The sequence below is a fragment of the Elephantulus edwardii genome, unplaced genomic scaffold (genome assembly GCF_000299155.1).
Source record: "Elephantulus edwardii isolate Elephantulus edwardi_28Jun2011 unplaced genomic scaffold, EleEdw1.0 scaffold00355, whole genome shotgun sequence".
NCBI classification, from domain to species: domain Eukaryota; kingdom Metazoa; phylum Chordata; class Mammalia; order Macroscelidea; family Macroscelididae; genus Elephantulus; species Elephantulus edwardii.
The window spans coordinates 581,561-595,136 of record NW_006400105.1 but is presented as its reverse complement, the minus strand read 5'-3'; the positions used below and the strand labels follow the sequence as shown (position 1 = coordinate 595,136).

Below are 13,576 nucleotides of genomic sequence, written 5' to 3'. Positions count from 1 at the left end.
AGCTTACAAAAATTGCCTTCTTTTTTTTTCTCTTAATTTTTGTTGAGATTTTAATGAAAGTTTATAAAGAACTTGGATTTCCATTCATTCGTTGTTGCGAATTTTCCTCCCTGCACCACTCCCTATCCCCCCTTTAGAATTTTTCTTTGGAAAAGAAAATGTTCTTTCATTGTTAAACAGCCCCCCCCAACCATTTTACTATGCATGTCTTATTCTGGACTCTTGTCTTGCCAATAATAACCAATCATATATTCCTTGTATACAGTTCTCTTCCTCATCTGTTTCAATGCCGTGTACATTATTTATCCCCTTTTCTTAGTTTCTCCCCAAGCCCCATGTCAGTCCTGTTTTATAATAGTAGCATTATGCCTTATTTGTGACTGAGATAATTCACTCAGCATAATGTCCTCCACAGTCACCTATTTTGTATAATATGTCATGAGTTCTTTGTTTTTCAGTGCTGCATAATATTCCATTGTGTGAATATACCACAGTTTCTCTATCCATTTGTTTTTTGATGGGCACTTTGCATTGTTTCCAACTCTTTGATATTGTGAACAAAGCAGCAATAAACATGAATCTGCTTGGATGGCAGTTCTGGTTTCTTTAGGGTATATTACCAGGACTGGAATTGCTGGGTCAAATGGTTTTTGTATTTCCAACTTTTTGAGAAAGCACCATACTGCTTTCCATAGTGGTTGCACCATTTTACACTCCCGCCAATAGTGAATAAGGGTTCCAGTTTCTCCACAACCTTGCCAGCATTTGTTGTTTGCTACTCTCTTGAATTTTGCTATTCTTCTGGGGTGAGATGATATCTCATAGTTTTGATTTGCATCTCTCTTAGAACTAGGGATTTTGAATATTTCTTCATGTGCCTGTTGGCCATCTTATTTTTTGCAATTGGATTGTTTACCTTTATCTTGTTGTTGTGCTTGAGTGTTCGATAAACTCTATGTAAGTCCCTTATCAGACATATCATTACCTTCTAATTCTATGTATGCTTCTGTTAGCTACAGAAAGACTGAAGGTCAATCCCCTTCTGCCTGAGACATGAGGTGGAAGGGAACTCAGAGACACAGAAAACAGGATGATGTTGGCAAACACCAGCTCAGCTGATTCCACAGTGACTCTTAGAGTGGACCTTTGTATACTGTTCACATCCCTATGGACTAATGTAGGTGGTCACAAGCCCCTGGGTTGTGGAGATTTTTCTTATGACAAGACCCTAAAGGGTACGCAGTTCTATGACTGTGCAGCTAGTAGTTCTCATTGCAACCAAGAGGGATAATATCGTTGTGCCTCGTGGGGATATGAAACATCTGCCTCCTGGAAACAGGAGGACCAGTTTTTTTTTTTTTAAAAAAAATAACCATGGCCTACCAGGAGAAGTGCAAGTCTCTCCAAAGCTGTAATTCCATCATGTTCCAGGTCCTAAAAGCCCAACAAAGGAATATATGGTGGGCGGGGCAAACTTACAGTTCCAGACTATATGTCACTGGAAGGGCTTCAGGGGCAGAAATTACAATCCAATCCTACCCTGTGACCCCAAGGCTGTCCCTCAAGCCCATTGAGCCAAACAATAACCTAATTAATCCCATATGACCTGAAGGTCCTGTGATGCCTAGCATAAGTTCCTTACACGTGACTTCAACACTGGGCATTTCCACAAACAGTGAACCCAAATTTCCTTAAGGCCTGCGGGAGGTCCTCTTTCTGAGCCTCGTCAAATCTATGCACCCTGTTATTAACACCTTGTCACCCGAGATAACACAAGACTCATGGCTCTGCCTGGACCCTCAACCCCCTTATTATGTAAGAATAGGAGATATAGATAGCCTAATTCCAGTCAATCTTTCTGACTGTCCTCTTGACTTCACCACAACCTCCCTGAACTTGGGGGATTTGTCTGGGAGCAGGTCTTGTTTCATGCCCCCTAACTATAGACTGGACAAGTCCTCCTATTCTTCCTTCTGTAACACCTCTCAACAGTTTAACAAAATCCACTTCCCATCACTAGGAGAGGAACTTTATTTGAAAGTACCAGGGGGTTCCTGGTTTGCCTGTACTGAGGGTTTGACCACATGTATGGCCACTGGTAGAATGCAAAACCAGGATGATCAACAGGTCTGAGAGTTTTGTATCTTTTTTAATTTTATTTTAATAATTTTAACAAACATTTACAGAGATTTTTTATTTCCATTCATTCATTGTTGTACTTTTCTCCCTGCCCAGCCCTCCCCCCTGCCCCCCTGTCCCAGTTCGCTCCTCTCTTTGAAAAGTAAAAGAAAAATTCTTTCTTTGATATACAATCCCCCTGCACCCCTCCCACCGCCCCAAGTACACTCCACTATGCAACCTTAATTGTGGACTCTTGTGATAACCATATTATGGTTATCACGAGAGTTTTGTATCTTGGTACATGATCTGCTCCAAGTACTGATATACAGTGGAGAGAAGAATGGAGATCCAGAATCCAGACCCAAGCGGGGTAGGGGGCTTAGGATAACTGAAGCACGTCAGTAGAGGGGGAAAGGAGATTATGAGAGTTACAAATTTGTGTAGATGAGACCAGAAAAGTGACATTAGGAGGAGAAGGAATAGATCTACAAGAGAGATCTAGAGGCTGTGAGCCAAGAGAGAAAAGGAAACAGGAAAGGAGGAGGTAGAGTGAAAGAGGAAGAAATAGCGATGAGAGATAGATGATAAGACACATGGGGGAGGGTGAGAGAAGGAGGTAAACATGTTGTAAAGAGAAACCTATGAAATGAAGGCATTTATAGATCCCCACAGAAGATGGAGGAACAAGAAAGGAAAAAAGAGGGCATTTGAGGAGGGCAATAGATGAAAGAGAAGTGGACTTTGGGAAAAAGAGACCCTAAAACTTTTAGAGATGACAGGAAAGGGTTCTGGAAGAAGAGGTGAAGAGGCAGCGGGGGTGGAAAGAGGAAAGGAGGTGTAGAAAGGGCTAGTAGATAGAATTCAGGCCAGATTGGGGGCAGGTTTGCATGAGCTATGGGTTGTTGGAAGTTGTTGGTGAGGTCCACAGCTGCCAGGAGAGGATGTGAACACAATCTATTCCATCCTTCCCCTTGGACTGGGGAGAGCAAGAATTGAGGACAGGGCCTTCGGATCATCTATAAAAGTCTAGGTTTCTTAGGAGAGATGAGAATGGCTGGCTCTCTTCTGGACAAAATCCTCACCATTTTGGGAAGGGGTTTGAGTTAAAAAAAAAAAAAAAAAGTAGGTCTCCCGGGGTCCCTGAGTGGCAAGCAGGGTGCCCGAGGTTGGTCTCCCTGGACTGAAGAGAGGGAGGGTGCAAGCCCAGGACTGTTAAGATTCTCAAAATGGCTTATTACCCGGATCTATTTGTCTGGGTCAGTCAAGAACCATTTCCAAATGAGGAAATGGAAGGAAGGCTCCCCAAGAGAAGACTTCCTGTCCCAAAGGAAGTAAATCGCAAGAAGGGCGAAGAGACTGCTGCCGCCTCCCTGAATCAGCTTGGAGGCGAAGAAGTCCTTCCCCCAAGAATCAGTTACTTCTAGTCTTTTTAATAATAACACCTCCATTTGCATCACATATGGTGTATGGATATTGATGAGATCATGGTATCATAAATGGGATTTTTTTTTCTGTGTAAATCATCAAGTGTAAGAAGAAACTATGGGACTCTGAGCCTTGTTTTAGAGAATTTACAGTGGACAAATGGTATCATCAGTTTTTAATTATTTTTACTCTGGTGAAAACACCCAGAATTTCACACTGTGAATCCACGTTTACAACCCTTACAGGTGGGCCTTCAGGCCTGGTTAGCTACAACAATGTCTTCCACAACTCAAACCCCCACTGCTCTCACACTCCTGCCTTTTCACTCACACAGCTCCTGACTGCTTCTGACAGAGGCTGAGAATCCCCCTATTTTTTTTTTAAATTTTTCATTTAGATGTAACAAGCCTAGTAGTTTATGTTCATCGATTGTCTGTATATCTCTATATTTTACCCATGTACAATTTTGATGTATAGAAGTAGTTTGAAACTCATTGTTTCCTTGTGGTAAGTGACCAAGATGCTGCCACAGGACCTGAGACACTGATAAGTGGTGCTATTTTGGACTTTCAACATGGAGTTATTTTTTTATTTCCATGTTCTAAGAAGGAAACAAAGTTGTTTCCCTGAATGTTGTTCTCTAGACTGGATTGACTTGTTTTCCTTGTGTCTTCAGTGTGGCTTTCTTCTTCAGTGTTGTAGGTTAAGTAAATGCTACCAGAGAGTAAGAGACAGCTGTCTCATGGGTTGACCCTCAGAAACGTGCAATTGCTGTAGCGGGAGCAATCACAAAACTGTAATTTATTTACCAAATCTCCTTTCTGTAGGCTTGCCTGCCTAACTGAGAGGGGGGGGGAAAGCAATAATTTTACAGGCATTTTCAGGTGAATTTTTGGATTCTTTTTAGTCTGAAAAGATATTTGAAAAAGGGACAAACTCTTTTTGACAAAAGGCCTCTGAAAAAAAAAATCCCAAAACCTGGCATCTTCATAAGAATATGAAAATTACACATTTCCCAGAAATAAAGTTGGGAAAAATAGCTTTACAAAATTTAAAAGAAAAAGAAGGCAGAAGCATTATTTTGGGGGGGCAATTTTGACAAGCAAGGTGTACAGTTTGCATTTTTGTCCTTGCTCCCAATGAAATGGATCAAAAAACTAAAACCAGAAAATACCATCAACTCATGGAATGTTGTTGTGTTAGCCAGTCTGAAAGCCCACCTTAATTTTTATATAACTGTCTATTAGCTCTTCCTTCGACGGGGCAGGCCTGGTTCTGAACTGTCTGCTTCTGTTAAACACGATGATGCAGGCACTGCACTTCCTTCTCTTCTTGCTCCCCCACTGGACTGATTTTCTTGTGCATTTCTCCCCACCCTCCTTATGCTGTGTAAATAAAACAATAAAACAGTATTCTGTATCTGTGGCATATATGTAGAGTTGCAGTTGTGTACCGCTGAAAACACAGGCTTTTGTAACAATGTGATCTTTACTGATGCACCCAAGACAAGTACCCAATGTATTTTGGCTATTTTAATAGGATTTGTTCAATAAATATGCAAGCTGTAAGGTAAAAAAAAAGTATCAGGTTTATTTCAGAAATAGAAATACCAAGATTTGGGGGCCAGAAAGCTCTGCTTGCTACACTCCCTGCCTGCCAGGACTTGGAGACTGCTGTTGTGCTTGCTGTGTTCCTGGAAGAGGAAGCCAAGCCTAATACAGCAACATCATAATAAAAAGGGGGAGGAAATTGAAAATGTCAACCATTTCATGAGGATGGCACAGGCCAGGGCAAGGTTCAGATCTCTTGCCCATAGGGTCACTATGAGTCTACCTGATGGCATCTAACAACAACTTCTCTAGCTATTTGAATTTACCAGTGGCTCCTGAGTCGCAAACGACTTGACGGCACATAACAACCTTGGGAGAAAGGTGGGAAATCTCTTCCTGTGTGATTTACAGTTTCTGAAACTTGCCGGAAGGTCAGCTGTCAGTCGGTTCTGACTCCACAGCAGTGAGCTCTAATCTCTGTTTGTCTTATCACTAGGAAACTAAACTCCACCAGCCCTGTGACCATAGTTTGTAATGTATCAGGCAGCAAATCCAGGTAGTTAAACTTCTTAAGTCCCAGTACTACCCCTTACCTGTTGAAGATACTCCTTGTTGAAATTTCAAAGGTTTGAAATGTGTATAAACCACCAGGGAATGAGAAGCCAAACAGACTCCATTTTATGTAGTACTCCATTTATGTTAACTAAACCCCTGTGTGTGGAAAATTTTTGCCCCAAGCCTTAAAGTTTTGTCTTGAACTGCTTCCCAAAACAGTAACTGCTATTGTTTATAACCCACTATGTAGATGTTTTGCATTCCATGTACCCTTAACATATGTCATTGTGCCTTTGAAATATGTTAACAGCAGAATGTTGTGGTTAAGACATATGTTAGCTTTGGCCCAAATAGCCCAGCATCTAGGGCTGTTGTTGATTGCCTTGGAGTCGAGCATGACTCATAGTGACCCTATGAAAAAAGGCCCGAAACTTCTCTACAACTATCAACATTTATCAAAGTTCATAGTGTTTCTGGAGGCATGTTATTTAGGAAGTGGGTGTCACTCCTGCTTCCAAACCTGTCATGTTGTTGTTGTTGTTGTTGTTGTTATGTGCTGTCGAATCATTTGCGACTCATAGCAACCCTACGTACAACAGCCCTAAACCCTGCTCTATCCTGTGCCAATCGCATTGCCTCTGACACACCCATCCCGATTACCCCAGTCACTGAATCAATCCACCTCATAGAGGGTCTTCCCCTCCTGTGCTGTCCCTCTACCCTACCAAGCATGATGTCCCTCTCCAAGGACATTTCTCTCCTTACAACATGTCCAAAGTATGTCAGACAAAGCCCCAGAATCCTTGCCTCCAAGGAGTAGCCTGGTTTAACCCTCTCTAGGATGGATCTGTTTGTTTTCTTGGCAATCCATGGAATATTCAATACTCTTCTCCAGCACAACCTGTCATAGTATGTTATTATGTGCCATTGAGTCTACTATGACGTATAGCAACCCTATGCATAGCAGCTCTGAATCCTTCCCTGTCCTGAGCCAGTCTCACTAAATCTGACACCCCAACCCCCATTACCCTAGTTACTGTATCAGTCCATCTCATCTGGTCTCTTTCTCTCCTGCACTGTCTGTCCACCCTTTCTAGCATGATGTCCTTCTCCAAGGACCGATCTCTCATAGCCACATGCCCAAAGTAAGTGAAGTGGATCTTCAAAATCCTAGCCTCCTAGGAGACACTTGGTTTCACCTTATCCAGGACAGATCTATTTGTTTTCTTGGCAGTCCATGGTATGTTCTCTTCTTCAGCACCTTCAGACTCTTCTCCAGCACCACAACTCGAAGGCATCTATTCTTCTTTTGTCATCTTTAGTCATTGTCCAACTCTCTGAACCATAAAAAGTAATTGAGAAGACCATTGCCTGGATTAGTCGCACCTTAGTCTTTAAACTGACATTGTTGCTCTTCAGCACTCCGGAGAGGTCCAGGACAGCAGATATTCCCAGTCCAGTTCGTCTTTTTATTTCCTGACTGCTGGTGTTAAGAGCGTTGATTATGGATCCAAGCAAGCTGTAAATGCTAACAATCTCAATCTCTTCTCTATCTATCATGGTACTACTCATTGGCCCAGTGGTGAGAATCTTTGTCTTCTTGATGTTAAGCTTCAATCCATATTGAAGACTACAGCCCTTGACCTTTTGCAGCAAGTGCTTCAGTCTTCTTCAGTTTCAGCAAAGTTGTGTCACCTGCATATCATAGATTGTTAAAGAGTCTTCCTCCAATCTTAATGCCACACTCCTCATAAAGCCCTGCTTCCCGAATGATCTGTTCTGCATATAGATCGAAAAGGTATGGGGACAGAATGCATCCCTCAGGCACTCCTTTCCTGATTTTGAACCATACAGTGTTTCCTTACTCTGTCCTGAGGACTGCTTCTCGGTCCAAGTATGTTGTTACTATTATGTGCCGTCAAGTCGCCTGCGATCATAGCGACCCTATGTACAACAGCCCTAAACCCTGCTCTACCTTGTGCCAATCTCACTGTCTCTGACACACCTACCCTGATTACCCCAGTCACTGAATCAATCTACCTCATAGAGGGTCTTCCTCTCCTGCACTGTTCCTCCACCCTCACAAGCATGACGTCCTTCAAGTATTGGTCCCTCCTTACAAAGCTTCAGAATTCTTGCCTCCAAGGAGCAGCTTGGTTTGACCCTCTCTAGGATGAACCTGTTAGTTTTCTTAGCAGTCCATGGTATATTCATTACTCTTCTCCAACACCACAGCTCAAAGGCATCAATTCTATCATCCCTAGTCATTGAGAGCTCTCTGACGCATAGCAAGTGATCAGGTGCACCTTAGTCTCCAGTCTGACATCATTGCTCTTCAGTACTTTGGCGAGGTCTCTAACAGCAGAATTTTCCATCACAATATGTCTTTTCATTTTCTGGCTGCTGGTGCCAAGTGTGTTGACTGTGGACCCAAGCAAACTAAAGCTGTTAACAGTCTCAATCTTTTCATCATCCCTGAAGACGCTGCCAATTGTCCCAGTGGTGAGAATCTTTGTTTTCTTGATATTGAGCCTCAATCCATATTGAAGGCTGCAGTCCTTGGCCTTCTGCAGCAAGCACTTCAGGTCGTCCTCAGTTTCAGCAAGCAGGGTTGTGTCATCTGCATAATGCAAATTGTTGGTGAATCTTCCTCCAAACCTGACGCCACATTTCTCCTCATAGAACTCAGCCTCCTGGATAATCTGTTCTGCATATAGATTGAAAAGGTATAGAGATAGGACACATCCCTGGCGTACACCCTTCCCAATTTTGAACCGTGCAGTGTTTCCTTGCTCTGTTCTGATGACTGCCTCCTGGTCCATGTCTAGATTTCACATTAGCACAATCAAGTGTTCTAGGACTCCCATTTTTTTCTCAGAGTTAGCCACAGTTTGTTGTGATCCACACAGCCAAATGCTTTTGTATAATCAATGAAATACAGACATTCCTCTGGTACTCCCTGCTTTCAGCCAAGATCCATCTAATACTAGCTATAATATCCCTAGTACCACGACAACCCCTTCTAAACCCAATCTGCAAGGAAGTCCAGTGAATACCACTATCATTCAGATATCTGCACCTACAAGCAGAGACAAAGAAGAGGAAATAGAATATTTCTACCAACTTTTACAGAGACCAATCAAACATGCAACAAAAATGTGTTAATAATACTGGATGACTAGAATGCAAAAGTTGGGAGCAGAGAAGAAGGATGAGCAATCAGAAAACATGGACTTGGTGACAGAAATGAAGCTGGAGATAGAATGATTGAATTTTGCACGATCAATGGTTTATTCATTTCAAATACATTTTTATAAGAAACAAACACAGGTTATACACATGGATTTCACCTGATGGTATGCATAGGAATTGGATTGATTACATCTGTGGAAAGAACCACTGGGGAAGCTCACTATCAGCTGTGAAAACTAGGCCAGGTGCTGATTGTGGAACAAACCACCAACTACTGATATTCAAGTTCAAGCTGAAGCTAAGGAAAATGAAATCAAATCCATGGGAAACAAAATATGACCTTGAGTCTATCCCACCTGAATTTCAAAACCATCTCAGGAACAGGTTTGAGGCCTTGGAACACCAAGCAGAGACCAGATGAGTTGTGGGAGAATATCAAGAATATCATCCAGGAAGAGTGCAAAGACAGAAGAGGAAGAAAAGACCAAAATTTATATCAGAAGAGACTCTGAATATTGCACTAGAGCTTCGAGAAGCCAAAGCAGAGGGGAGAATTCAAGATACTAAAGACCTGAACAGAAGATTTGAAAAGACAGCATTGGAAGACAAAGTATTACAATGAAATGTGCAAGGAACTGCAGTCAGAAAATCAAAAGGGCCAAACTCACTCAGCATTTCTTAAGCTAAAGTAACTGAAGAACAAATTCAAACCTCGAGTTGCAATAATTAAGGATGCTTTGGGCAGAATATGAAATTACCCAGGAAGTATTAAAAGAAGATGGAAAGAGTCTACAGAGTCATTGTACTGAAAGGACTTTGCAGACACAGAAGAATTTCATGGAACATATAAGCAAAAGCCTATCGTGATGAAAGAAGAAGTTCAAGCTGCTTTGAAAGAACTGGCAAAAAAGAAGGCCCCAGGAATTGATGGTATACCAATTGACGCATTTCAACTAACAGATGCTGCCCTAGATGTGCTTACCAAGTTGTGTCAAGAAATGTGGAGGACAACCACCTGGCCAACTGACTGGAAGAGATCTGTATTTGTTCCCATTGCAAAGAAAGGTGATCCAACAGTGTGTGGAAACCATTGAACAATATCATTAAAATCTCAGCAAGCAAGATAGTGCTGAAGATTATCCAGAAATGACTGGAACAGCACATCAACAGAGAAGTCCAAGTATAGGTTTCATATAAGCACAACCAAGTATTCTGAGATTCACATTTTCCTCGAGGTTAGCCACAATTTATTGTGATCTACACAAATGCCTTTGCATAGTCAGTGAACTCTCTGCTCTCTGCCAAGATCCATGTGACATTGGCAGTAATGTTCCTAATGCCACGACCTCTTCTAAACCCAGTTTGTATGTAAACCCAGCTTGTATTCTAGTAGTTCTCAGTCAACATACTGTTCAACTCTTTTCTGGATAATATTCAGCAGGAGTTTGCTAGTGTGTAATATTAGTGATATTGTTCGATAATTTCTACACTCTGTCGGGTCACCTTTTTTTGGAATGGGAATATATCTGGATCTCTTCCAGTCAGTTGGCCAAGTAGTTGTCTTCCAGATTTCTTGACACAACTTGGTAAGCACATGCAGAACAAGGGTATAAAACCTCCTAACCGATGCTAGGGGGTGAGTGATCCTGCCATGTTGCTGGGAATCCCGCTGTATAGCTAATAAAGGACCTAACCTATAATCCTGTGGTGTATGTCTCTTAATTTGTTGGGCATAATAGTAACAAAGAACTCAGAGAAAGAAACCAAGAAAGCCATACCATTTACAATGTTGTCGTTATGTGTCGCTGCGTCAACTGTGACCCATAGTGACCCTATGTACAGCAGCTCTGAACTCTGCCCCATCTTGAGCCAGTCTCATTGATTCCTACACATCAAACCCCTATTGCCCCAGTTATATCTCATCTGGGGTCTTCCTCTCCTGCGTTGTCTCTCCACCCTTCCAAGCAAGGTATCCTTCTCTGAGGACTGGTCACTCCTAGCCACATGTCCAAAGACAGAGCTTCAACATCCCAGCCTCCAAGGAGAAACTTGGTTTCACCCTCTCCAAGGAAGACTTATTTGTTTTCTTGGCAGTTCTTCTCCAGCACCACAATTTGAAGGCATTGATGCTTCTTCTGTCATCTTTAGTCATTGTCCAGCTCTCTCATACATAGCAAGTAATTGCAAAGACCATGGCCTGGATTAGGTGCATCTTAGTCTCTAGAATGACATCATTGCTTCTCAGTACTCTAGAGAGGTCTCTGACAGCAGATTTTCCCAATACAACTTATCTTTTGATTTCCTGGCTGCTGGTGCCAAGAGTGTTTATTGTGGGACCGAGCAAGCTGTAACTTAAAAACACCAGTCTCTTCTCTGTCCATCATGGTGCTGTCAGTTGGTCCAGTGGTAAGAATCTTTGTCTTCTTAATGTTGAGCTTCTATCCATATTGAAGACTAGAGTCCTTGATCTTCTGCAACAAGTACTTCAGGTCTTCCTCAGTTTCAGCAAGCAAGGTTGTATCATCTGCATAACGTAGGCTGTTGATGAGTTGTCCTCCAATCTTGATGCTTCATTCCTCCTCATAAAGCCCTGTTTCCCAAATGATCTGTTCTGCATATAGATTGGAAAATTGTGGAGACAGGATACATTCCTGACACACTCCTTTCCTGATTTTTAAGTGTTTCCCTGCTCTGTTCTGAGGACTGCTTCCTGGTCCAAATATAGGTTTCACATAAGCACAATCAAGTGTTCTGGGATTCCCGTTCTCCTCAGCTTAGCCATAGTTTGCTGTGATCCACACAGTCAAATGTCTTTGCGTAGTAAACAAGACATATAGACATTACTCTGGTACTCTTTGCTTTCTACCAAGATCCATCTGACATTGGTGATAATGTCTCTAGTGCCATGACCTCTTCTAAAACCAACTTGTATTTCTAGTAGTTCGCTGTCAATGTACTGTGCAAGCAGTTTCTAGATAATCTTCAGCAGGATTTTAATAGCATGTGATAGTAATGATATTGTTCAATAATTTCCACCTTTTTCTGAAATAGGAATAAATATTGATCTTTTCCAGTAAGTTGGCCATTAGTTGTCCTCCAGATTTCTTGGTACAACCTAGTAAACACATCCAGGGCAGCATCTGTTTGTTGAAGTATGCCAATTAAAAACTAAGGACTATAAACTTCATTAGAGAAGAGATTAGAAGAACCCTAGAAGCACAAATCCACAACATGAACAGTCTTCGAAGCATCCTGAAAAATTTACAAGAGAGTATAAAATAGATGAATGGGACCTTCTAAAAATCAACCCCCTATGAATATCCAAAAACTTCTCCAACAGGGTAAAATGGGAAGCCAAATACTGAGGAAAATATTTGGTAATGATATGTTTGATAAGGGACTTATATCTAGAATTTATAGAATACTCAAGCACCACAACAAGGTAAACAGCTCAATTGCAAAATGGGCACAGGATATGAAAAGACACTTTAACAAGGAAGACATTCATATGTCCAACAAACACATGAAGAAATGTTCAAAAGCCCTAGCTCTAAGAGAGATGCAAATCAAAACAACTGAGATATTGTTCTGCCCACGAAATGCCCCTCAAAAGAATAATCCACGTTTGTAAATACAAATAAGCACTTTTTTTCCAGAGTATATCCACACGTGGAGACTTTCTCCCTCCTTAGGAAGGTGGTGAGGGGGAAAAGGCCCCAGTCCCTCTCCACAATTGCTATTATGGCTTTCCTGGGTGCCACTGTAGGGGCAGGAAGATTGAGATCATGGTTGGTGGGTCAGGGAATCAGTCATGTGGGTCGGCTTTTGACGGGCTGGCTACTTTGCCCACCTTTACTCTTTTCGTGTCACATAGACACTAGTTAATTCTTTACTTTGCAAGGACAGATAAGACTTTACCCGGGGCACTTGTGTTTGCCTTAAGCGAAGAATTTTTATGGCCTGCTTCTGCTTCTGGCATTAATGGGGGTTTATATAAAAAATGGGGTTTATGCTGTCCCTTCATTCCCCCCTGGAGTTATTATACTGGGCCGAATCATAGGCCCACGTGAGTGTTTGAGTTTTGGGCAATGGGAGGAGTAGACAGGGCTTTTTTGATGCTGACATCAGGATAGTTAGCTAGGGAGATTAAGACATGAGAAACTTTTTAAACAATGAAGACAAATTGAAATTTCTATATGATTAGTAAGATTCAAGTTGAATAATCCTTGAAAATCTGTTTTAATTGTCCCATTGTCACAGTGCTCGTCAAAGCTCATTCTGATTCATTTCTTTTGTTAACGTGTCCTTTTTTTACCATTCCCTATTACTTCTCCCTAAGAGAGATTTCACCCTGATTCATAAGGAAAAGAGGATGGCGGATTCTCTTAACTACTTCCTGCTGAAAAGGGATGCTGTAGGTTCCAGGGTGAAGATCTCTTACTATTCTAAATGGCCCCTTTGGCAAAAGGAAACACGTATACTCTTGCTGAGATTGATTTTGGAATTTAGATGCACTGTTATCAACTGTTTTAGGGATACAGGTTCATATTCTTGGTGACACATCATGGAACTGTTGCAGCCTAGAAGACACAAATTTAACTAACAAGTTAAAAGTACATGAGCTAAAAATTAAAAGCAATAATATTCCAATTAGAGGTTCTAACAGTGGCACAAATCAAGCCACAGAGAGAAGGTAGTTCTTAAAAGAAATCTATGGGAGAGAGAATAGTCTA

The 13,576-nt window shown here is 41.7% G+C and overlaps 1 protein-coding gene across 1 annotated transcript in view; it reads left to right on the top strand.

The window, feature by feature from the left end:
* The first annotated feature begins 3,347 nt into the window (after positions 1–3,347).
* The window catches only part of LOC102877117 (neuronal regeneration-related protein-like), a 25,107-nt gene continuing 14,878 nt past the window's right edge, over positions 3,348–13,576 (top strand). Inside the window, exon 1 of the mRNA XM_006901991.1 lies at positions 3,348–3,534. Within this exon, the coding sequence (XP_006902053.1) occupies positions 3,348–3,534 (187 nt within the window). The remainder of the gene's footprint in view (positions 3,535–13,576) is intronic.